General features: G+C 36.2%; 1 protein-coding gene across 6 annotated transcripts in view; it reads right to left on the bottom strand.

Moving 5' to 3' along the window:
• Positions 1-27,629, bottom strand: part of DMD (dystrophin) — a 1,925,924-nt gene that overhangs the window by 1,746,947 nt on the left and 151,348 nt on the right. For 4 of the 6 annotated variants that reach the window (XM_036747772.1, XM_036747770.1, XM_036747771.1 and 1 more), the window contains one exon: positions 19,664-19,845. In XM_036747772.1, coding sequence (XP_036603667.1) covers positions 19,664-19,845 — 182 coding nt within the window. Of the gene's footprint in view, positions 1-17,404; positions 17,537-19,663; positions 19,846-27,629 lie in introns of all 6 variants that reach the window. The other 2 variants (XM_036747778.1, XM_036747779.1) reach the window with 1 other exon arrangement.

Genomic DNA, 27,629 nt, shown 5'->3' on the forward strand with positions numbered 1-27,629 from the left:
CCTCTGCTCTCCCAGACATGTAAACTAGGCCCTCCCTGGAATTAGCCCCACCTTGGGCCCCACCTTAGTTGCCAATCCACACCTACTAAGGTTTTACACCTAATAGGGGTTTGGGCCTGGGGCTTAACACCTAGTAAGACTCAAAGACACTGAATTAATCAAAGGAAACAAAGCCCAAACTCTTCAAGGGCATTTGTTGAACTAAGTGCTAAGGAACCCATTTTGATTATCAACACATCTTTAAAAGAATTTCCCTTGTGAAAGAGATCCTTCATTCTGTCCCCTCTTTATGTTCAAGGGACTCAGGGATTTGTTTGAAAGGGTGATCATATCCATATCATAAGTCCCTCTGTTTCTGGTTCTCTGACTTTCTGAAGTATTGTGAATGTTCTCTGTTCCAGAGGAAGCTGCAGCAATCTTTGATCTGTTTTGCTTCTGATTGGGTCCAGGTTAATTGAGGTCAGGTTGATTGTTTTATCTCTAGGTCTCTTATAGAAATGTAACATAGGGTAGGATATATAAAACTTTGTTGAATGAAATAATGAAGAAATGGTTAACATTTATTAATTTTGTCCCACATTTTAATGTAATTTAGTAAAAAAAAATGTTCCTGCTTTACTTATAAAGTGTTTGTTTTAAATGATTGTATAATTAGCTGAAAAGATATCTAAAATATCTCTTGTGAGATAGTCTGAGAATCCCATATATTAATAGAGTGAGTATGGTATAGTATAGGGGGTAGATTCACAGGGATAGGGAAGTGCAGCCTCAAGACCACAGGTAGCCCTGTAGGTCCTTAAGTGCAGCATTTTGACTGAATCCAAATTTTGAGGTTTGTTCTATTCAAAAGTCCACACTTGAGGACCTAGAGGACCACATGTGGTCTCAAGGCTGTAGATTCCCCACCCCTGGCATGTGTTGGACTTAGAGAAAGGAAGATCTAAGTTCGAACTCTACCTCTAATGCTTACTAGTAATATAACCATTGGCAACTCATTAAAACTTTTTTTTAGCATTTTTTTATTTATTTAAAATTTTTTGTTTTCAGCATTGATTTGCACAAGATTTTGAATTACAAATTTTCTCCCCATTTCTACCCTCCCCCCAACTCCAAGATGGCATATATTCTGATTGCTTCTTTCCCCAATCAGCCCTCCCTTCTGTCACCCTACTCCCCCCCTCCCCCTTTTCCCTTACTTTCTTGTAGGGCAAGATAGTTTTCTATGCCCCATTGCCTGTATATCTTATTTCCCAATTGCATGCAAAACAACTTTTTTTTGAACATCTGCTTTTAAAACTTTGAGTTCCAAATTCTCTTCCTTCTTCCCTCACTACCCACCCTCCCTAAGAAGGCAAGTAATTCAACATAGGTCACATGTGTATCATTATGTAAAACCCTTCCACAATACTCATATTGTGAAAGACTAAGTATATTTTGCTTCCCCCATTCAGTCCCCCTTTATTCAATTTTTTCCCTTGACCCTGTCCATTTTCAAAAGTGTTTGCTTCTGATAACCTCCTCCCCCTATCTGCCCTCCCTTCTATCAACCCCCCATTTTTATCCCCTTCCTCCTTCTTTCCTGTGGGGTAAGATACCCAATTGAGCATGTATGTTATTCCCTTCTCAAGTCAAATCCAATGAGAGCAAGATTCACTCATTCCTCCTCATCTTCCCCCTCTTCCCTTCCTACAGAACTGCTTTTTCTTGCCACCTTTCTCCCTCTCTCAATATATTCCTCTCTCATCCCTTAATTTGATATTTTTATATTATCCCTTCATATTCAACTCAGCCTGTGCCCTCTGTCTCTCTCTGTCTCTGTCTCTCTCTCTGTCTCTCTGTCTCTGTCTCTCTCTCTCTCTCTACATATATATATATATATATGTGTGTGTGTGTGTGTGTGTGTGTGTGTGTGTGTGTTTGTGTGTGTGTGTGTGTGTGTGTGTGTATATTCCCTTCAGCTACCCTAATACTGAGGTCTCATGCATTACACACATCACTTTAGTAAGCCACTTATGATTTCTCTTTCTTTACCTTTTCATGCTTCTCTTGATTTTTATGTTTGAAAGTCAAATTTTCTTTTCAGCTCTGGTCTTTTCACTGAGAAAGCTTGAAAGTCCTCTATTTTATTGAAAGTCCATATTTTGCCTTGAAGCATGACACTCAGTTTTGCTGGGTAGGTGATTCTTGGTTTTAATCCTAGCTCCATTGACCTCCAGAATATCATATTCCAAGCCCTTCGATCCCTTAATGTAGAAGCTGTTAGATTTTGTGTTATCCCGATTGTGTTTCCACAATACTCAAATCGTTTCTTTCTGGCTGCTTGAAGTATTTTCTCCTTGATCTGGGAGCTCTGGAATTTGGCAACAATATTCCTAAGAGATTTCTTTTTGGGATCTTTTTTAGGAGGTGATCAGTGGATTCTTTCAATTTCTATTTCACCATCTGGCTCTAGAATATCAGGGCAGCTCTTAATAATTTCTTGAAAGATGATATCTAGGCTCTTTTTTGATCATGGCTTTCAGGTAGTCCAATAATTTTTAAATTATCTCTCCTGGATCTATTTTCCAGGTCAGTGGTTTTTCCAATGAGGTATTTCACATAGTCTTCCATTTTTTCATTCCTTTGGTTCTGTTTTATAATATCTTGATTTCTCATCAAGTCACTAGCTTCCACTTGCTCCAATCTAATTTTTAAGGTAGTATTTTCTTCAGTGGTCTTTTGGACCTCCTTTTCCATTTGGCTAATTCTGCCTTTCAAGGCATTCTTCTCCTCATTGGCTTTTTGGAGCTCTTTTGCCATTTGAGTTAGTCTATTTTTTAAGGTGTTATTTTCTTCAGTATTCTTTTGGGTCTCCTTTGGCAAGTCATTGACTTGTTTTTCATGGTTTTCTCACATCACTCATTTCTCATCCCCATTTTTCCTCTACTTCTCTTACTTGCTTTTCCAAATCCTTTTTGAGCTCTTCCATGGCCTGAGATCAGTTCATGTTTTCCTTGGAGGCTTTTGATGTAGGCTCCCCAACTTTGTTGACCTCCTGCGGTTGTATGTTTTGGTCTTCTTTGTCACTAGGAAAGATTCCAAAGTCTGAGTCTGAATCTGAGTCTATTTTCACTGCCTGTTCATGTTCCCAGCCAACTACTTGACCCTTGAGCTTTTTGCCAGGTTATGACTGCTTGTAGAGTGGATAGTACTTTGTCCCAAGCTTCAGGGGCTGTTCTGCTCTTTACAGAGTTACTTCTAGACAAGTTCTGTCACACCAGCACTCCTCTCCCAAGAACCACCAACCAGGATTATGGCCCAGATCCAGGAAGGGCAAAGCAGGCTTTGCACTCCCACTCTGATCCACTGCTTAATTCCTCCTACCAGGTGGGCCTGGGGCTGGAAGCAACTGCAGCCATAGCTCTGGAAGCAGCCTCAGAGTTGCACCACCTCCACTGCCACCTGGCTGGTGGCCAACTGCAAACTCCTTTCACTCTGTCCCAGAAGCTTTTCCCACTAACCTTCTCTGTTATCTTTGTTGTTTGTGGGTTGAGATGTCTGGTAACTTCCACAGCTTCAGGACTCTACGGCCTGTACCACCCGGCTCCCAGTCTGGTTGGACCTGGTGCCACCCACGCTGGGCTCTGTTCCACTCTGCTCCCAGCTCCCTCAGATAGACCTTTCCCAGCAACCATCCAGGCTGTCATGGGCTGGAGCCCTGCTTCCCTTCGCTGTTTTGTGTATTCTGCAGCTCTAGAATTTGTTCAGAGCCATTTTCGTAGGTCTTTGGAGGGACCTGGCGGGGAGCTTAAGCAAGTCCCTGCTTTCCAACTGCCATCTTGACTCTGCCCCATCCTGCACACAGCCCCCGCCCCTGTCATTAAAAGTTTTAAAGCCACAGTAAACCACCTATAAAATGGGGTAGTACCTACCTCAGGGAAGCTAGGTGGCATAGTGGATAAAGCACAAAGCCTGGAGTTAGGAAGACTCATTTCTGTGAGTGCAAATCTGGGGTCAGACCCTTACTAACTGTGTGACCCTGGGCAAGTCACTTAACCCTGTTAGCCTCACTTTCCTCATTTGTAAAATGAGCTGGAAAAGGAAATGGCAAACCACTCCAGTATCTTTGTCATGAAAACCCCAAAGGGGTCACAAAGGGTCCAAAAGGAGTGAAAAACAACAACCAAAGTATCTACCTCACACTTTGCCAATGTTAAAATGCCATACGTATGTATAGGTATGTATATATGCACACACATACACAAACACCACCCTTGAGTTAACAGAAAATATGGAGAGAAGAGGGTATTCAATTTTATCCTATTGCAACCATTTTAAATTTTGCTTTGACATAACTCAATAGCATTGAAAGAATTTTCATTTATCAATATGCATTCAAAATGTTACTATTAGAGGATAATATACCTTAAATTTTCCATAAAACACATCTTTAATTATCCTTTCCACAGAGAACTAAAAAGGATACTTCTTTTCTAAAGATTTTCACACTATTCTGCTACTTTGTTATTACATCCCTACAATGCCCCTAACATTGAGAATGATCAGCAAGAAACTGGATAGAGTTATAATAGGAACATTGAATATGAGTTTTGTAAAAAGATCTAACTTTTTTTTTCTCCTGGCAGTCAAAACTGCATTCACAAAATTACCTCTCCTTTTGAAATTTCACTAGAGCTAGGGATCTTTATCCATATAAATGATTTAATCTACTTTTATGCACTATTAAAATTTCCTCTTACAAAAAGGTGAGAAAATCTCTACATAATTCATATGCTTTAAATAACTGAGAAAGCAATTACTTCTTTGCTTCAGCTTAGCTTTTACATGTAAAAGTGTTAATATGGGCATATTTGCAAAGATGAGGATGAATATTCTTTATGTAGCTTTTAATACACTCAAAACTTTCAAGCAAATCAATAATTTGCATATTTTTAGAATTCCATAATGAAAAATTAATAACTTCATCACACCACTAAATAACCAGCCCATAAAGAATGGTCAACAATAATATGTACAGTAAAATAATAACTTTAAAAATCCTACCATCAAATGGGAAAAAAGTGATAGCCTATATCCACCTTTAGTCTATTTTCAGTTCTTATTCTTAAACTCATTTCTGTTGTTCGACATTATCATTAGCAATCCCTTCTAAGTACAAAGACTTTTTATGGCTTTTTTCTTCTTTATAATTTTGAGACCTTATATCAGATATTCTTAACCTTTTGTGTGTGTGTGTCTTGAACCTCTTTGGAAATCTCATGAAGACTATGGATCTCTTCTTAAACGTTTCTAAATCCAAGAAGTAAAATATATAGGAATCCAACTATATTAATCAATGTTATCGGAATATTAAAAAAATTCATGGGATCCATAAGAGCTCTTGTGGGTAAACAGGTACAAGTCACACAATCACTCTGAACTTTGGCTTCTTTATCAATAAACTGGAGATAATACTTATTATTGCCTTGTATAATAATATTATTATTATGCAATATGGCATGCTGATTATAGGAACTTAGTCTCAGAGTGATAAAGACCTGGATTCAAATCCAACATTTGACATATAATATGATTCTGACCTTAGCAAGTCAAAACAATAACCCAGGAAACTCTCAAGCTATACATTTCAGAGTAACAGGTGCCAATTTATATCAGATCTTTCCTATGTCAATGAACTCACAAGTCTGTTTAATAAAATTATACTACCTACATTTTAGGTTATTGTGAGGAAAGCATTCTAAATTGTGAGTTGTCATTCACTGGGGATTTGTTTTCCTTTGTTCTCTATTGGTTCTTGGGAATTAATTCCTTTGATAGTCTTACCTAGCCTCATTTACCAGGTTTATCTAGATAGTATCTCTATATGTAGCTTTGTTTTTTCTCCAGAGCTCCAGATCGACATTTCTACCTGTTGGACATTCTCAACTGAATACCTGCTATCTCCTCACACTCACTGTCATTTCACTACTTAAGTACCTATTTCCCGTGAAATACTGAGGGCAATACAAAGATAATTGAGTTATCCATTACTCCTCCCTGTTTCACCCCCAATATGCCATCAGTATACAAATCTTGTAGATTTTTCCCTAGCTATGAATCTCTTCATTTCAATTCTCTCTGCCAAAACACTCATCCAGGACTGCATCATCTCATGTTTGGATTATTGCAAATTTTCCCCATAACTGTTTAGAAGCCTGCCTGCTCAGATATCAAGTGGGTCAATTGGGAACAACCGATGCCAGATTCCTCTCCAACTGATTGGAAGGACAGCCTTGAGGACAACACAGGGCAGAATTAAAGACCGAGAAAGGAGGCGCTTTTTTAGCTAGATGATTTTCTTGCGCAGACAGTGTACGGACTGTGGGATTCTATTGGCATTTAGTTTTTGTATGGAAAGGAACCTCAATATTAAACAGAACTGAAATTATGTGTGGAAACTGTAATCCTTAGGATGAATTTTAAGAATGAGCACAGACTTTGGAAAATCAAAAATCAGAAACACAAAGCCAGCAAGACAGATGGGAACTAACTGTTGTCAAATATGGCCTTTGACTAAATCAAAAGTATTAGGATAAAGAAAATAAGAAAATAGGCAGTCACTTTCTCTAGAGCAAAGGTTCTTGACCTGAGGGGCATAAAATACTATTTTCCCAATATTTTGATAACTGTATCAGTATAGCTGGTTTTCTTTGCAATCCTATATATTTTATTTTAAATATTTAAAAACACAGCCTTCTAGGTGCCCATAATGATGGCGATTCACTTTTAGAAAGCAGCATTTTGCCAAACACATAATTACATCAAAAGTTACATACAGATTATTCCAAAAGCCTAAGAGAAGTTGTCAGCTCTCAATGGGAAAAAGGTGCACTGAGACTTGTGGGATAACCTGCGCCTTTTAAGGTTGATGGCATTAGATAAACAAAATAAGCCTTGAGCAAACCATCACCTTTCTCCTAAATTTGACTCAGCTGGGAAATAGAAAGCTTGAAATATCCATAGAAGTGAAAGTTCAAATTGTGTAGTGGCTATGACCAAAGAAAAAAGTTCTTCCAGCTTCATCTCCCACGATATTTGGGGTCCAGAGACCATCAATCATTAGGGAAAATTCCTTGGACTATAATGCCCTGAAGACTATATACTAAACTATAAAGAGAAGTGTTGCCGACTTTGAAACGTCCCAACTTTTAAACTTGAGACTGTCAGACATGTTATAGTAATAGCAGCCAAGTTATGAGCTACAGACAAAGTGGAAGATGTAGAAGATCCACCTCATCTTTAGTCCCAAGAATCCTGATTACCCAAAAGAAGTGGTAAGAGGCTTTACAAGTCTCCAGCCTGCAATAATACTCTAGTAGGTCTTGCAACAAGTTCTAGCAAAAGGACTCTACCTTATTCTGAGAGATTCTAGAGATTACAAGAGGCAGATGTCATTACCTTTTAAGATTTTAGCCAAGGACTCTAGGCATTAAGTCTTATTTCCATATTCCAGGGGGTATTAATGAGAATTGCGGGGATTCGATTATAATGAGGTATTGTTCTTACTAGGGGAACAATGAGCCCGTTAGGGTACGATGGAAGGGAATGATTCTATCATTTGACTTTCTCTTGTCATTTACTTTGGCTTGATAACCCAATTAAAAGCCCTTGCTAGTAAATCAGTGAGTCTTACATATTCTGGTTGTGAAGAGCATTGTATTAGTGAGGGCTCTGGCTATAATTTATAGAAATGATGTCACCAAATAGCCACAATGAATCTAAGGAGAGCAGTAAAATGTCTCATTGTCAGAGTCCCGAGTTTTCATGACCCAATAGGTAGAATTGCATCAAACATATGAGGAGCTAGCTACATGGGCTAGAAAACAATAGGGGACGCCAACTATACACTATTAGATTCAAACAATTATATCTGTAGGTAGAAAGTATAGTATTAGAGGCAATTAGGTGGTGTAATGAATAGAGTTCAGGACTTGGAGTCCAAAAGACCTGAGTTCGAATCCTCTGTCAGGCACTTAATTGTGCAACTGGACAATTCACTGAACCTCTCAGCCTCATTTCCTTATCTCTAAAATGGTGACTATAACAACATCTAGCTGACAAAAGAGCCTCCCTATTGTGAGGATCAAAAGAGATAACAAATGTAAAGTTCTTGAGGTAGCTAGGTGGTACAGTGAATATATCACTGGCCCTGGAATCAGGAGGACCTGAGTTCAAATCTGTCCTCAGACAGGACACTTACTTAGCTGTGTGACCTTGGGCAAGTCATTTAACCCCAACTGCCTTGCCTTCCCCTTCCAAAAAAAAATGTAAAGTTCTTTGCAAACTTTAAATTGTAACAATGTTATTAGAATATATGTGTGATATAGTGGTAAGTCAGGAGGTTTCATTTTGAGAACACTAGCATTTCTAGTTTGGAGAAGTCACTTCAACCTTATTAGTCATAATTTTATTATCTGTAAAATGGGGGTGATATGAATATAGTTCTGGGAGAGGGATATGAGTTATATAAATGTGAGGTGGCATTATTAAAGTAGTGGCTTCAATAGTTCTTCAGAAATTAATTATATGTAAAACTAAATTAACCTAGCCTAACCCTTAACAACATACTTTCACCCATGCTTGATGTTCCCAGTGACTCAATTAACATATGTAAAGGCAAATGAAAAATCTTATCTTTTGACTGAAAGATTCAGGCAGCTCAGGAGTACTGATCTTTCCCATTTTGCTCCGAGTCTATCTATGCTGTCTTCTGCTTCCCAGTTCAATAAAGTGTTTGTTACTCATTGTGATAGAGAAGCCAGCCCTGAAGTCAAGAACACTTGGTTTAAGTCCTCCCTCTGACACAAACTGGCTGTGTGACCTTTAGCAAGTTTCTTAATATCTCAGCATCAAAAGCAACTGATTTAAGATTATAATACATCTGGACAAAATGCTGTTCATATGTATCAGTAGAGGCAGTCTCCTTACCAGGAGAAATCAATTGGCTCTAAAAGTGAAGAGCAAAATATATATACATACATGAGTGTATGCATATGGATGTAAATGCACACGTGTCACTCTCCATATCTATAGGTAAGTATAGATATGGATATACACCAAAAGGCAATATCCAAGATGGGGGTGGGGAGAGATACAATGGGGATTTGAATTAACAATAAACATAATTGGAGGGAAGTAATGCAATGTGATAAGGATCACAAATAAGCAACATAAGTTTTGAAAGCTTGTAATAAAACCAATTAGTCTGAATTTCATTCAAATATTCAGTGAGTAAACATATAATATCCAATAAAATGATATGTATACAGATGTTCCAGGCATCACCCTTTGCAGAAATAATAACCATTTTGTACTCTCCCTCACAAATACCCCTGTTTTAAAAGGAATAAGTGAACCAGAAATCTCAGTCCTCTGTACCAAATTCACTAAACCAAATTTATTCCACAAGCACCAATGGTTGAGGTTATGTGTGTGTGTGTGTGTGTATACATATATGTGTGTGTATATATATATATATACATACATATATACGTATATACACATATATAAAGTCGCACGCATATATGTGTGTGTGTATATAATTTACAAAAATATGCTAACAACTTTATTTTATAAATTTATATTTAGGAAATGTTAATGGTGCAGAAAACAGCATATCCTAGTGCATAGAGTCAGGAAGACCTGGCTTAAAGTGCAAAGTATCTTCCCCTCATATGTATTGAATGCAGATGAGTCACAACTATGGAACACTTCAAAAAAACTAAAAGTTTGAAGAACAGTTACTGAAGTTTATTGGTAGAAAGGTTTTCCAAACTTAGAATTGGCCTACCTGTATCAACGAAATCATAGGTATAGCCCTTCGCCCTAAAAGAGGATCATATAAATGCAACAGGAAATGTCGCTCTACCAATGGGCAGCTTGAACTTACAAAGTCTATTACTTTGGGCAAATCACTTTTCCCAGTGTTTTCAGTTATAAAATGAGAGTGATAATTCTTATGGTATCCATCTCAAAATGTTATTACAAGTTTAGCATTTCTTTTAAGTCAATTCTGTTTTGTTTTCAGTTCCGAATTCATTCCCTCTCTCCCTCTCCCTCCTTGAATTATTGAGAAGGCATAAAAAAATAAAAACAAAGCCTACTATAAATATATACATACATACAAAGACACAAACAGCTATAGGTATATAGCTATAGATATAGGTACAGATATAGATATAGATATATTCATGTAAAACAAATGCCTACATTAGTCAGGTCCAAAAACGACAGAAAGGAGTTAAAAAAGAGAAGAAATTATACTTTGTCTGTAGTTGAAGTCCATCACTTTTCTAAGTGGAGGTGGATAGCTTGTTTTACCATGAGTCCTTTGGAATTTTGGTTAGTCATTTTGTTAATCAGAATTCCTAAGTTTTTCACAGTTGATTGTCTTTAAAATATGTTTTTTTTTAGTTGTATAAATTGTTCTCTTGGTTCTGCTCACTTTACTTTGCATCAGTTCACACAAGGTTTCCCAGGTTTTTCTGAAAACATTCCCTTCATCATTTCTCACAGCACAATAGTATTCCATCACATTAATATACCATAACTTATTCAGACATCCCTCAGTTGATGGGCATAGGCCTAGCAGCAATATCTCCTAGGTACCCTTTTAAATAGCTTTTAAGATACAGTTTTCTGAAAACTGCCTTTTGAGAATTGCTCTTATTCTAAACAATTTTGACTCAGTCCTCTATGTATCTTAGAAATGGACCTTTATCAGAGAAAACAAATTTAATTTTGAAGATATTAAAATATCATACAAATGTAAGCTATTATTAATGAATAAATCTAATAAATATAACACCTTTTGAATAATACTGCCAATAGCAACAGCTCACATTTGCAAGTTTTAATTCTTTTTAATTTATTTTAATTAATTTATTTTTAGTTTTCATCAGTTACTTCTACAAGATTTTGAGTTCCAAATTTTCTCCCCATCTCTCTGTAGCAACATTGCTAGCAGCTGCTGTGGAGGTGAAAGACCAACAATAAGAGCACACAGAAGGGCCACTAGCACCAGTTCTTTAATCTGCTTTTCTAAGCAAAGCAACTTTAAGGGGTTAGAAATCTTACTTTAATTAAACTTACATATACCATTCACTTAGTTCAGGGGGAAAGGGTTCCACCCTGAACTTCAGAGAGAACACAAATAGAAATTGCAAGCAGAAATTATATAAACAGAATAAACACACACAGAAATCCACAGACAGGCCTCTAGCTGTCTGACCAGAGAATTTCATAGTTACCAGAAACAGAGGCGCCAATATCTGGGTTTTCAAAGCCAAGAGGGCTCCAATGGCTACCCAGAGTCTCCTCTGGCCAAATCACCAAAACTCTTTCAATGAGTGTGCCCCCAAAGGTGAAACGCTAACCTCTGAGTATATATACATACTTCTTTAGGGTCAAAGGGCATAACAACTACGCAACTCAAACTCATATGAAGTAGGTCTTCCCTTGATGTAAGCAGGTCATCAAAGATTCCAGATTCAATCAAAGATTCTTTAGTGCTGAGAAGTACTCCAAAACAAAGACAACAAAAATTCAACTTTGCTTGCCATTACATTTGAAAGGCAAGACTCCTAGAAGGTACTTGATTACCCCAGTGCTGAGGAGTACTCTAAAACAAAAGACAAAAGGACCCCATTTTACCTGCCCCATTCAAACAATGGCAAGACTCATTAATGGCACTTGATGACCTTAGCATTCCAAAAGAGAAGAACAGTAGAAAAAGTCCCACCCTAATTACCGTAACTTTCTCCCCTTCCCCCCACCCCAAGAAGGCATGCATTCTGATTACCCCTTCCCTCAATCTGCCCTCCCTTCTATCACCACTCTAGTCTTCTCTTATCTCCTTCCCCTTCTATTTTCCTATAGAATTTGAGATAGATTTCTATGGCCGTTTGCCTGTATATCTTATTACCCAATTGCATGTAGAAACAATTTTTAACATTCATTTTTAGAACTTTGAGATCCAAAATCTCTCTCTTCCTCCCTCCCCACTCACCCTCATCTAGAAGAAAAGCAATTCAATATATGTTACAATGTGTAGTCATGCAAATGATGTTTTAATTCTTGCAAATCCCTTTCTTATGATATGATAAACATTCATTAAGGTCCTACTATGTGTCAGATGTTGTGTTAAGCCCTGGGTCTACAAATAAGAAAAGAAAAACAGTATTTGCCTTCAAGGAGCTTGAAATCTAATGGAGAAGACAATACATAAAAGGAAGCTGAAAGGAGGGCTGAGGGCTATGCCAGAAGTTATCAAGCATAGGAGCATGATAATGATGGTGGAGTCAAAACCAAGCAGAGCTGGTGACAAAAGAAGAGATGGTTGGGATTCTGAGTCCTCTATAAAGGGAAACTAGGAGTTTTTGCTTCAACCTCCAACTCTCCAATCAAAAAGGCAGAAGCAACTGTGAAGAGGTTATTCATCCTTAGTTCTCAAAGAGGACAAATGACATCAGGAAGGTGAAGTACTGACTCGCAACTGAATTGGATTTAAGTGAGGCAGACCTATGCAAAGTTATCTGCCTCACTCTCTCCTCCATAGTCATTGCAGTCCATTGGCAAGACATAGGTCAGGACAACTGATGATGGCCCAGGATGCAGTAGCAGACCATGGCCTTTTTATATTAAGGTCTTTCCAGGTCTCAGTTTGTTTGAGACAACACCCATTCGGTACTTACAGGCTAGTAAGAATTGAGGCAAAGGAGAGCCTGCTTTGCTTTCACAAAAGAATCAATCAGGGATGGAAAGACCCTCAGAGCTTCTGGCCAGAACAGAAACAATTGCTATTTACACTCCCTCAGAGCCATCAAATCACAGACCACGAGCAAATGAGGCTTGGGCTGGGGCTATTATTGCCCCATCAGTTAGAAGTATTTTTATGAATGAGGTAGGTAGTTCACATAGCCTTAATTTATTGACGACCTCACTGGAGCAATTCCTTTAAAGATTCCTTCATTTCCCCTTTCCTCCTGAGAGAGAATATTTGTAATAACATTACTGGAAATGTTTTTAAGATCCTTCTATTTAAATAGATTAAAACCTCAAAACATCAGAGTAGAATAAAAGAAAAGTTGTATAATCACATACTTTTGGAATACCTTTTTGATTTACTTTTCTTTTCTAAGCCTAACCCTGCCCACACACCTCATTCATCTACAGATAGAAAAGGGAACCTTGGGATAATTCATGTCTTCTTTGTTGATCCTTGGGGGAAAGGGTTAGTGAACAGTATGACTTCTTCTTTTCTGCCCTCTCTAGAAATGTGCTTCTCTCTTCAGACCAATAGAGAAAAACACACCAATTCTTTCCAAGGTAGACTATATTTTGTCTGGAATTCTTTACATTTAAGAGTTTGTCTGTAAAAGTTAGCCATGTTTCAGGCACTAGAGCTCAATAATTTTCTGATTTAATAGTTCTGAAGCAAAACTTACCCAACCAAAAAATAATGGTAAAACTGTGGGAGTGTTCAGGAGTTCTCACTGACAGGTGATATATCTTCATTGTGGTCATTTTCACCTCAAAAATTGGCAAATGCTACAAATGGAGACTTGATTTATTTTGGTGTTAATTATCTAGACATAAGAAAGTAATGTAGAAAATGTTAACACAGACTACACCTAAAATATGTCATTTTCCCTGTGGAGAGCTGGTTGTTAAACATTTAGAAATACATTCCTGCTTGTGAGCATTTAATAAAGGGCTTCTGGAATATTTCATCTACAACATTTACCCTTTGTAAGGAAGTTCATTCTTTTTTTTAAAGGACAGAAAACAGGACTCTTCTCCTCCCATGCTCCATGTTTGATAAAGTGCATGATAATCTAGCTGATAATGTATTTTTTATTTTGATAAAAATAAAGGACTAGAGGCATCTGGGGATTTTTCATTTTTCTCATTAAAATATTCATACCTGAACACTGCCTTAATGAAGTAGTAATGAGGTAAAAATGTTCTTCTTGACAAAGAATAGGGTGAAGCCTTCTGGCAAAGGTAAGTTAATAAAGTGATAATGAGGCCAAAATATTCTGTGTTTGCCTTGGTTAATACTAGGGGATTTTAAAATATTTTTATTTCTTCATTGGGAGATTTTTAAGTTCATGAAAATTTTTCTGAGTCAACTGGAAGAGATAATTTTGAATATGATGGTGAAGATGAGAAAGGCGATGCCAGTAATATATTTGTAGAACGCTTATTCTTCCTTCGTTTTTGAAGAGTACCAATGATTTGAATGTATGCCAAGTCCTTTACATCTATTATCTCATGTGTGATTTGGAACAACGTCGGGAGAAAAAGACTAAGCTATTATTATCATGATGAACGTTATTATTGCCACCACACAGATTAGGGAGCTGTGAATCTGTTAGGTTAAGTGAGTTGACCAAGGCAACATAATTAATAAGCTGAAACAGGATTTGAAAACAGATCTTTCTGCCTCTAAGTCCTACAGTCTTGATGGTAGACGATAAGGTACCACTTTCTTTATGTGTATTATGCTGTGCTTGTCTCATTCCAACTCTCAGAGGTCAGTCTTCTGAAAAGTGGCAGAGATTACAAGGCATTTATTTTTGAGAAGCACATAATCTATGGCTAAAAAACAGATCCCTCCACCAGATGGCATTAACTAGGTTAAGCCCCATTAGCACCACTGTCTAACTAGCAGATCAATCAACTGAACTTAAGTCAATAGATGCCCAGTGGTTTGAAATCATGAATGAAGGAAACTCCCAAACTTTATTCCCCTTTTACCAGTAGTATCAGCAAGGTTATTTTTCAAATCACTATTTCCAGCATAGATTTGATAGAAATGACTTTTCTCAAGGAGAACATTTCAAATTGCTCTACTGAGCCACATAAATAAAGCTTTCTTTTACAAAAGCCATTCTAGGAAATCATATCACGTTATATTACCCACATTCTAGCCTATACACTACTGTCATTCTTTTCTTTGTGGGGGTTGTGATCCCACACTGTTAAGTGCTCTGTAGGACATCTTCCCTGAAAGTATTCAGGCTTTTCTCTCAAAAAGAAAACCCCACTAAATGGTATAAAATTTTGACCTGGTTTTGGAACAATAATCATAAGGATAATGACAATAATAATAGCTAGAATTTATGCAGCATTTTAAAATTTGCAAATCATTTACAAATATAACCCTGGGAGTTAGGTGCTATAATTATGCCTGTTTTACAAAAGGAAAAACTGAGGCAGGCAGAGATTAAGTGACTTGCCTAGTCACAAGGCAAGGAACTGGAGCTAGATTTGAACTCAGGTCTAACTGCAGGTCTAACATCCCTTTCATTTCATCACCTAGCTGTCTCTTGGAAGAAAACTTCATGACGATTATGAGGACTGATGAGGACAAGTTTTACTGACCAAGTTAAATGAGGTGACATCTTCTAACCGTATGACATTTTTTTCCAATGACATTGTACAACATTCTGTCTCATGAACGCAATATTATATTCACGGCTCAGCAAAAGCTTTTCTCTAAGTCGCCTCCTCTGATTCACAGCAATGATGACTGTAATGGCAACACATTGACTTGTTTTATCTCCTTTCAGTTGTCATCAGCAAACCTATGGTGTGTGGTAGAAGATTTTTAAACTACTCTCAAACCTAGATATGTTTGAAATAGATGTGTCATTTTTTTTGATGTGGGCAATCCCTCCAGTAAGACAGAAAGCAAACAATTCATGCCTGCCTGTCCTATGTTACCCTTGCCCATACTACCTGATAAGTTCTCAAAAGGGGATCCATCCAAATTTCTAGGGTTTTTTCTCATTTTCTGGAAATTGTAAAGATACCAGGGGAGACTTTGGACTATCTATTGTTTATCTCATGCTCTCATCATACCACAAGCCTGTCTTCTTTTTCAATCATGTATTGCTCTGATGACAACCTTTATTCAGGTCTTCTGTGTAATTTGCTATCTGTTACATCCTGTTCCCATTCACTGTACATCTCTCCACTGCCCACGAGAGAGACTCATTTCTTAACTATTTTGAGACTGTTGAATTCAGAGACTTACAGCCATACAACAGCACTGGTAGAAAACTGTTATTAAAACGATGACTGTTCCTAGAAGAAATGTGAACTCATTAAAAGAGATTTATATTTTCCAAGAGCAAACCAGTATGTTTTCTTCCTCTTTAATTATGGGCATAACTCATTATTCATATGTCCTAAATATGCAAGAAAAAAACTAACACACATGTACATGTTAAAATAGCTTATTAAGCAATTAAAGTTTTAAAATGCACTAAGAATTTTTATAATACTCTATACACATGTATGTGTGTAAATATGTATATCTGCACATTATATGTGTATTTGTATGTATGTATGTATGTATATATATACAGACACACACATGCATGCATACCTACAGATAAATAAGCACAAAGATTTTGTACTTAACTTTAATATCAATAGATATTCTTCATCCGCTTTTCCCCCCATCCAGCTCCCCTCTCCCTTTCCTCTCCATCTTACCCTTGCCTCCGAGGATACTTAAATCAAACTTTTTGGTTAGTTACTAATATCTTTCAGGAGGTTCTTCAATATTCAAATGCTTGATGAAAATAGGACAATGCCACCCACAAACAGGAATATGTGTAGTATCTCACCATCCATAGGGAATGCCCCTTCGATATAGAGACTACACTGGGTCTCCTTCATTGGCAAATACAGTATACATCTCCCCATCTTATTCCTTGCCAGATATACTATTCCTCTACAGGGTTATCTAAACACTGCTCATGGTAGGTGTTTAATAAACTTTTAAGTGTCTTACAATTATTTCATTAACAACAGCTGCCACAGATTAATGAGTCTCACCCACTGCGTGCAGTGAATCCAATACCCACTGTTAATAAATAAATCCTGTCCCCAAAGAATCAACTTAGGTATTCAGCCCAACTATATATCTATATCTATGTTTATATGTATATGTGTATGTATATATGCATATGTGTATATATTACACATACATACATACACACACATATATATTCATATATATATATATATTCCACTTAATGTCATTAATAGGTTCTGCAAAAACATGGCATGAGGAAAAATTACATTACAGGAACAGTTCATTTTATAGGAATATGTCATAAATATAAATCCCTCTTACCCCAAAGAAAATGTGTTATGATTTTTTCAGTGGAGTTTGATTATGAGATATTAAGTATGGAAACCACTCATGCAAATAAAAGAAAATAAAACTCAGATGTGGCAGAATAACATAACAAGAATTTTCACAGCAAGCACACAGAATGTTAGGATTTTCAGATCCATCGGTAATGGTTATTTTATTTTCAGGAGAAAAAAGGAAAAGCTGACAGACCTGTGAAGAAAATGGCCTCTTTCCTGGGTCAGAGGATGTGACATAAGCAGCTTGGGTGTAGGCATAGCTTTTGAATCGAGGTTGAAGAGATGAAGAGGTTCGCACATGGCCCTGTGCTAAACTGACTGTGATCTAAGAAGAGGTTTGGGAGAGGGCAAGGGGAGGAAATATACATATATTCACATGTGAAGATGTGACTCTAATAGGACTGCTATTCCCCCACCCAAGTACAAGGAGGAGAAAATGAAGAGGGTTAAATTAATATCTAATTCCTAGAAACCATTTAGCCATAAAGGAAGACTTTAAAATAATTTAAAATAAAAAAAAATTGGACGGCATTTTACCTAGACTAACATGATAAACTGCTGAAGGTGAGTGGGTAGGTATATTTCACTGGAAGGGTTCTCTTCTGGTCTAACTCCAGAACTAAAGGGGAAGGGAAGGTAGAACCACATTATGCAATATAGTTTAAAAATGTAAATCTAAAAGTAATTTTCGGAGAATCTTAAGCAAAAGAAACTTGAATTCCTCAAATCAATGACTTACAGAAATCCTGAGACGCTCATGAGTAAAACAGAGGAATATTTTGATATTTCTAGAGAGGCAATGTTGTGCAATGAAACAAAAAATTGACTTGGAATCAAGAAAGGCTTGAGTTTGACCTATATTTATGACAGTTACTAACTACATGACCTTGGACAAGTCACTCTCTCTCTCTAAGAAATTAAGATAATAAAATGAGATGATGTATGTGAGGTTTTGTGTATATCTATATCTATATCTATACATACATATACACATACACACAAATATATACATATATACACATCAGCTAATATTGTTTAGTAGAGAAAATTAAATCAATGATTTTTCAATGCCTGTAGCAAAGATTTTCTATGGACTACTTTGAAAGTGTTATAGTTTATATCTTAACGAATATAAATAATAATAATTATAATACTTTAAGAGAGAGAGCCATTTCTCTTAGAGAGCCTAGGGATATAAGCCAAGGGATAATGTAAGATGAAACATTAAAGATTGTGAAATAGAACAGCTAAATGGAGATAAACTAAATATATAAACATATACACGTGTGTATGTACATCTGTATATCTGTTATATGTGTGTGTATGTATATATCATTTACATATACACATATATATACACACATACACTATGTGTGTGTATATATGTGTGTATGTATATATAAGAGATACATATCAGTAGAATAAAATTGTTTTTATTCTATCATCTCAGTAGTGTTTAATTCTTGAGTGACCCCATTTGGGATTTTCTTGGCAAAGATCCTAGAGTGGTTTGCATTTCCTTGTCCAGTTCATTTTACAGATGAGGAAATTAAGACCAACAGGGTTAAGTGACTTGCCCAGGGTCACACAGCTAGCAGGTATCTGAAGCTAGATTTGACTTTAGAAAGATGAGTCTTCCTGATTCCAGGCCTGGCACTCTATCCACTGCACCACCTAGCTGCCTTAAGAATAAAGATACTGAAGTATATTATATAATACTTTTTTCAAACCTGAAAAATGTTTACATATGAACATCACCTTAAATATCCTTCTTAGCTTTTAAAATATTATTTAATTTCATCAATATTATTTTGGCCAAGAACTGTGATTTGATTAGTGTGGGAAACTTGAGGAAGAAATTGTCTTCACCTAGATATCAGTCATGAACTGCTCTGGAATTTCTTTTTCTTAGAGAGTTTTAAGGGCCCTAAGAGGATAAGTGACTTGACCAAGGTCCCACAACAATTTTGACAGAGGCGGAACTTGAACCTACATCTTTCTGCATAAAAACTAGATCTCTGTCCACTCTAACATAATGTTTCTCATCCTTTAAAATTAAGTTTGTGTTAGTATGGCAATAAATTATAGAGATGAAGACATTACTAAATAGAACATATTTTCTGGCCTTGGTGTTCTTGACAGAACATGAGCTCTGCTGATGCACAAATGAATCCACGGATAACATTCTGCCCTGTTTCTTGGTGTGTATCTAACAACTATGAGAATGTTTTCTGCTCTATCTTTCTGATGTTGCAATGGAAACACAGAAGTATTTTAATGATGTGCTTTAAAAATATATTTAAACCATGGTTATATAAGTCACACTATTTATACATATTGAATATTAATGTGTTGAAATAAAACAGATGCACAATATCAATTTTAAATGTATCTTTAAGATGACATATAGTAGTCAACTTAAAAGCCAGAACAACTGTCTGCCAGAACTCACCTGTTGAGAATAGTGCATTTCATGGTGCAATTGAAAATGTTCTCCTTGAGGACCTTTTGATGGCCTTGGCAACATTTCCACTTCTTGAATAGCTTCCATGCTTACTTGTTGGGGCAGAACTTGGAAGAGTGTTGTGACATACATTAAGACAGACTTCTTATCTGGATAGGCTGTTGCAACATCTGTAAAATACGTTAACATACATCACTTTTTTTGGTTTCCATAATGGAATATGCAAAAGGCATGAACAAATCAATGTTACAAGAAGAAGACAAACTAATGAGCCTTCAATTGTCTATGAATGCCCTCCAGAGACTAATTAGAAAATTATAACGAGCTCTAAAATTTCCTACAAAGTTGGAATACCAATGAGATAAAGTCTTAATTTTTTTTCCTCTAATTCATGTAAACTTCATTCCATCCTATTTTTTCTAAAGTCAAATGGCAAAACTATGCTATCAAAGGGAATAGAATTCATTAACTGAGAGACAGAAATAGAGCGCTGGATAGATTTTCTTTCTTGTGGAAAGTTAAAAATCATCATGGCCATTAAATGGCACAGTAGTAATAAAAGAGTTACACACTGTACGTTAAAGTCTTGGCGTTCAGTAAAAGAAGGAAGAGATGCTTACATTTATTACAAGCAAAATGGAGTATTGTGGGGATACAGTGTGAATATCTATAAATAAATATAAATTATTTTCAAAGTAATTTCAAGACAAAAAGAACATTAACAAAAGCATAGAAAAAAACCTATGGAAAAGATGTCAAGTGAGCTGAGTTTTGAAGAAATGAGGGACTAGTGCTGAGAGAGGCGTATCATTTGCTACCATTCAAAAAGAAAAAAGGGAAAGAAATTCCACTAGACTCAACTGAATTAATACTTCATAATATTCCCAAACTACGTTAAAATACAGTAAATTGGTATTAGGATACATGATAGCACATCTGTCGGCATCAGGTGACATCTCCCTACTCAAACACTAGAGACACATTTAAAAATGTCTTTACATAAAGCTGATCTGCTGTTATGCTTTGTGGTAACATAACCAGGGAGAAAAAGTGAGCCGAACATACTGAGTCAATAACAATTTGTAATGATATAAGTAATGTGGAAGCTCTTGCAAGTCTTTCCTTTGTTATCTGGCATTAAAATTTACCCACTGCACTCATTCTGGTGAATCAGGATGTAAAAAGAACTTTGTATGAGAAATTTATCATTAATCCCAGAAGTGTTAAAGCATAATCACAGGCAGCAGGCCAAAAAAACTCTGGCATGCTGAAGCAATGAATTTCCAGTCATAAATCTATCTTGGCTTAGCTAAGATCTAAAATTTTTACATATTCAATATGAATATCCAGTCAGATATTCTGATCACGGGTAAGAGAAGAAAGGATACAATGTCAGACTCAAAGGCAGAGAAAGAAGCCTATTAGTGAAGTCCTTTAATTTAAAGAACATTTAACATATTATTCCTGAGAATCTATATTATTTTAGAAAACTTCCAGAGCGAGAGATCACTTAACGTCCATTAAGTAGGATTCACCATATAATAATATTCCAGTATTGGGGAAGGTGGAGGGAGACACTGAACAAGTAAGTATCCTACTACACAAGCATTCACTCACTCAAATATTTATTGCAAGCCTATAAGATGCACAGGGCTGTGAGGAATATGCAATATAATCCTAAATCCCTGCCTTCAGTATGATTACAATTAGTTATTAGCTAATGAATGTCATTAAGTGACTTTCTGTGATTGATTTAAATGAGAGCTGTTAACATGTCATTTTGCCCCACCATATAAACTTATTGTCATAAATTATTAAAGGAAGAATATTTATATAATTTATCTTTAAATACAATTCTACTCTTTTGCTACTTCACTTATGCTCCTAAAACAAAATTTAAAATTCTAGAACTCTAATTCCTTTTGCCTCCTTTCCGTGGTTGCCGAATTTGCTTCAGATGTTCAAATAAAGAAGTTAATCCATATTGTGAAATCCATCAAAATATTATGAGCATGAATTGCAATAACATTAATGTATAAATGTTTGGCTATGGTTTAATGAAAAGTGGTAACGTCAAAAATATCTAAAGTCTTATTTTATTGCTTTTAAGCAATTGCTATGATAATAATGTCCTTTTTTCTCCTATATTTAAGATATAAAAGGGGAAATTTACATTCATCGGATAAAATATAAATGAGAATAGCAATTATGACAATAAATATGCACTTCAGGTTTAATAGATATCATTATAAGGATCATAGATCTAGAGATAGAAGAGACTTCAGAGTCCACCTAGGTCACCATTTTCATTTTATAAAGGAGGATACTGAGGCCGAGAGAAGTAAAGAGAGTCACTCAAGTTACACAAGTAAAAAAAGTGTCAGGAGTGAGATTTAAACCCATAATCTCTGACACCAGAGTTAGTGCTATGTCTACATCTAAACCTTTTATTTTTCAATTAAACCGGAAAAATGTAAAAATGTCGAGTATGTTGAGACAAAATCATTTAACAGTCTCATCAAAAATTTTATTTAATTATGATTTTAATGGTGAAACCATGCCACAATGGAGTTCTGTGCTAAAGTAACCTGTCCAAGTTCTGCCACATTCACATATGATACTGTAACTGATTTTAATTTAGATGCTACATTAAGCATGCACTGGCATGTTCATACTTGCGATGTGAACAAGCTACCATCCATAGAGGAGAAATGATTTAAGCAAGTCACCACCTGATTGCTGTAAATACTATAACTGAAAAACACTGAATGAATATTTATTTTTCATTTAATCCACCTGTGGCAGAATTGCAGTAGCACAAGGGGAACATGAGATGTGCAAGTTTAGTGACATCTCCATTCCAAATGTTCATATGGACTATTTGTGCCTAATCTGGGTGGAGCCTTCCAAGCTTATATTGGTCCGATCAGGCATAGTCAGGCACACTTTACCTTAACCCCATCAAGTGATGTCATTTTGGTCCTCTTAGAGAATTAATGACAACATCCAACCAACCACCTTTTGGCTATTGTTTCATGTAGACTTTATTTGAAAATTCCCTTTTCCCAGGATCATAACTTTAGGGTTGAAAAGGAACTTAAAAGTGATCTAACTTCACTACTTTATTTTACGAATAAGGAAACTAAGTCCCTGAGAAGTCATAGGATAATAGAAGGTAACTCAGAGGTCATCTAGTCTAATCTATTCATTTTCCAAATGACTTTTCCAAGGTTAAATGGGTAGTAACCTGCATCACTGGGATTTGAACACATATTCTCTAACTCCAAATCCAGTGTGCTTTTCACTCTCCTGGGATACCTCACTCCCAGACTTTCAAGCTTTGGGGGAAATCAACCATTGTTGCAGTTGTAGGTGTAGCTGAGGTAGAAGTGGCAGACTGAGAGTGTTTCATAGAGAAAGAAACCAACAGAGAGAAAAGAGCTCATTTGGCCTTGATTGGGCTGTACTCAATGGAGGTGAAATTTAAAATAGCTAATGATTAGCCCTGTTAACATCTCAACTGATTGTAATCATTCTCACATTTTTATTCCTTGATATTTCCTTTCCCGTGGATGGGGATAAAACTACATGTTCGATAACTGACAGCTGTTTATATTCTAGATAAATTTTTATTTTCTCCCTCTAACCCTCTGCAAATATTTCTTAGGTTAAGCAAAGGTCCTTAACCTGGAGTCTAAGAATTATTGTTTTTTTTTTAATTTGGAAATTAGATTTCAATATGATTGGTCATCTTTGTAAGCCTATGTATTTCATTTCATGCCTTTAAAAACATTACCTTAAGAATGGATCCATAGTCTTCACTAGACTGCTAAATAACCCCTAAATTTGAGACCAAAATATAGGAATTCAAGGTGTGTGTGTGTGTGTGTGTGTGTGCCGATCTCCCTATTTTTCTGTCTTGTACTGGAGTTTTCCCAGTGATGCTTTCAAAGAGCCTAAAAGATAAACATACGTTCCAATTATTTTATTCCATTACAAGAAGCAATTCCATTTCCACCTTTGTAATAGAAGGAAAAATTGTACATATCAAAGACTATCAGGATGCCAGTTTGAATCAGATCATTCCTTTCTGAACTCCCTTGAAAAACATGAGACCAATATGATAATAATAATGATTGATATTCATCTAGTATATTAAAGTATGAAAGGCACTTTTAACACATTATTCCATTTAAGCCTCATAACAATCTTGTGATATCACTACAGCACTTATTTTCACCTCTATTTTAAAATGAAGAAACTGCGACCGTAAAGTTAAATGAATTTTAGACAGTCACACAATTAGAATCAGAAGCAACATTGAAACCCAGGTCTTTCTGACCTCATGTCTAGCCTTGTTTGGGGTTTGTTTTTTTTTCCGATTTTGTACCTATGCAAGTCCTACCTTATGCTTAGAATGTTCTCCTTTCCCTTCTTTGCCAGTGAAATACTTACCCATTATTTAAAGCATAACTCAAAGGTTGCCTCCTCCATGTAGCCTCTCTTTTGTCTTGTCAATTAAGACCTTTTCCTCTTACACTTCAGAGTACATTTTGTTCCACAGTTTTGTAATATATTAATGCAATACAAGGGATACCAAAAAGTGTTATGGCAGTTTTAAGTGGTTAAACAGATGTGTAAGCTATTAAAATTTAAAATACTACTAAGACTTCGGGACATCATGTATTTTATACTAGTCTCTTCCTGCTAAGAGAGTAAATTCTGAAATGTTCTGTAATATCAAAATCTGTGTCTTAGCCATACTTCACATACACTCTAACACCTATCACACAGTAGGTGCTAAATAAATGTTTCTTAAAAGAATTGAATAAATAGAATATAGGATAGGTGATCTTTATGCTGTTCTAGATAAGTGTCTTCTACTCTAGACTGGACAGAATTATTTTGCTGATACTAAAACTCCAGACCCACTCTTACTTGAATTCAAAGAGAGAGGCATTGCTTTTCAAAAGTGGAAAATTATGAGTGTAGCATAATGTGGATACTGTTGGACTCCAGTCACTACATAGGTTGTATTTGCTGAATTATTTTTTGTTTGTTTGATTTTGCTCTTTCTTCTTTAATACAAAGGATGGCTGATTGGTAGGGGAGAAGAAGGGATGTTTTGGGAAAACGGAGGCAATTTTCAAACAAAATAATACTAATACAGAATTTTTTTTAAAAAGGGGGAAAATGAGTGGACCTTATTCTAACAAATCCCTGAGGCACACTCTTGGCTAATAAAAACTTGTTTCTGGTGAAACAAAAAATTAAAGTATATCAACTGGATCTGTCAGATTCAACACATTATATTTGGTGGCAATCTAACTTGAAATGCATATCACTATTCCTGTATATCATAATCTGTGTTCTAAAATGATATTTTCATTGTCTCATACGATTATCTTTTCCTTTGTACACACCACAGTGCTATCAAGTAAAATGTTTATAACCCTTCACACTTTTGGTCAACATATTTTTAAATGCCACATTGATCAGTACCCATGTAACTATTAGCATATCTCAAAATTTCAAGATTCATTAATTATTCCATTTTTTCCTGTGGAGCTTTTTTATCCTCTCAGATGAAAATATTCTCTTCCTTCTTTTTTTTGAATATTTTATTTCTGGATCTGATCTTCGCCTCATATCACCCTACCATATATGCAGTTGCATAAATAAGACATTTCTGAAGGGGAGGGACTGTATGATTTTTATCTTCGCACCTAAAAGAGCACCTTCTATCTAATAGGTTCATGCTTAATAGATAAGTGTTGAATTGAGTTGAATTCATTTGAAAAGGTCAGAGATTTCAAAAGTATTGGTACATTCTGTGAATGACCTTCATGAATTGTAGTAGTTCAATAAATTTAGCATCGGCTGGTGAACCATCTGTCACCTGGTCGTGAACTAACTTTGACCATAAATTAGACCGGGCCTCGGAACATAAGTATGTAGTCTGTCATTGAGGCTCTATCGGCCTAGCGGAAGCTGTCAGTACATGTCCTTCACTGAGAAACCTTTGAGAAACGAGGACCACAATGAGGCATTAGAATAAGATGATTGATTGATGGAGCAGATTTGGAAAAAAAAACAGGCATATCAGTGCATCTTTGGTGGTATTGTAAACTAGTCCAAACATTCCAAAGAACAATTTGGAACTATTTCCAAAGGGCAATAAAACTCTTTTATCCAGAAATCCCACTACTAGGTCTGTATCTGAAAGAGATCAATAAAAAGAGAAAAAAGGACCTATTATAGGTATGACAGCTCTTTTTATATTGGCAAAGAACTGGAAATCATGGGGATGCCCAAAACTGGAGAATGGCTGAACAAGGTGTGGGATATGATTGTGATGGGATATTATTGCGCTATAAGAATTAATAAACAGAATGGTTTCAGAAAAGAAAAAAAAAACTTGGAAAGATTTATATGAACTCATGCAAAGTGCACTGAGCAGAAGCAAGAAAACACTATACACAGTAACAGCACTATTGTAAGGATGAGGGGGCAGAGCCAAGATAATGGAAAGAAGCCAGGAAGTTTCTTGAGCTTTCCCCAGTTTCCCTCAGAAACAATGTTAAATCAAGACTCTAAACAGATTCTGCATCTGCAGAAACTACAAAAAGACAGAATGAAACAATTTCCAGCTTAAGATATCTCAGAAGAACTTCAGGAAAGTTCTGCCTCACTTGGGTAAAAAGGGTGCACAGCCCAGGGCAGAGGGTGTCTGGGCAAGCAAGTAGGAGGCTCTTAGCCAAAGCACAGATCAGCAACCAAGGCCCATTTGCCCTGGCTCAGCAAACCAGTGGCACAGTAGGCCAGCTGTGAGGCCTCCAGCCCTGGTGCAGCAAGCAAATTGCTGGCCATGGAATCCAGGCCACAACAGGTACAATTAGGCCAGGACACTCCAGTACAGTAAGCAAGCCACCAACACCTGAGGTCCTAGGGCATAAAGCCAGTGATCAGACCCCTAGACCCTAGAATAAGAAGCTTAGGAAGAGTGCCCACTGTGCCACTGGAACAGAGGTAAACTTTAAAAGCCAGGAAATAGGCAAAAATAAGCAAGAAACAAAAGAAGAACCTTGAGCATAGAAAGCTGCAATAGTGACAAAGATCAGAACACAGACTCAGAAGATGACAACATTGTCAAAATGCCTAAATACAATACCTCAAAGGGGAATATAAATTTGCCTCAAGCCCAAAAAGGCTTCTTGGAAGAGCTCAAAAAGGTTTTAAAAGTCAAATAAGGGAGGTAGAAGAAAAATTGGGAAAAGAAATGAGAGGTATGCAAGAAAGAGCTTGGAAACATGCAAACAGCTTGGAAAATGAAGGACAAAAATTGACTGATGAAAACAATTCCTTAAAAAATATAATTGGCCAAAAGGAAAAAAAAATCCACTGAAGAAAACAACCCCTTTCCTTAATTTGATTAAAAAGAAAGAAGAAAACTAAATTACCAGTATCAAAAATGCAAAGGGTGAATTTACCTCCAATGAAGAGGAAGTTAAAACAATAATTAGGAATTATTTTGCCCAATCGTATGCCTATAAATTTGACAATCTTAGTGAAATGGATAAATATTTATGAAAATGTAAATTACCCAGATTAACAGAAGAGGAAGTAAAATACTTAAATAACACCATTTCAGAAAAAAAAAATTGAACAAGCCATCAATGAACTCCCTAGGAAAAAATCTCCAGAGCCAGATAGATTTACATGTGAATCCTATCAAACATTTAAAGGACAATTAATTCCATTACTATGTACACTATTTGGGAAAATTGGTGAAAGAGTCCTACAAAATTCTTTTAATGATCCAATTATGGTACTGATACCTAAACCAGGAAGAGCCAAAACAGAGAAAGAAAACTATAGACCAATTTGCCTAATAAATATAGATGCAAAAATTTTAAATAAAATATTAGCAAGAAGATTATAGCAACTTATCAGG

The sequence above is a fragment of the Trichosurus vulpecula genome, chromosome 2, assembly GCF_011100635.1.
Source record: "Trichosurus vulpecula isolate mTriVul1 chromosome 2, mTriVul1.pri, whole genome shotgun sequence".
Lineage (NCBI taxonomy): Eukaryota > Metazoa > Chordata > Mammalia > Diprotodontia > Phalangeridae > Trichosurus > Trichosurus vulpecula.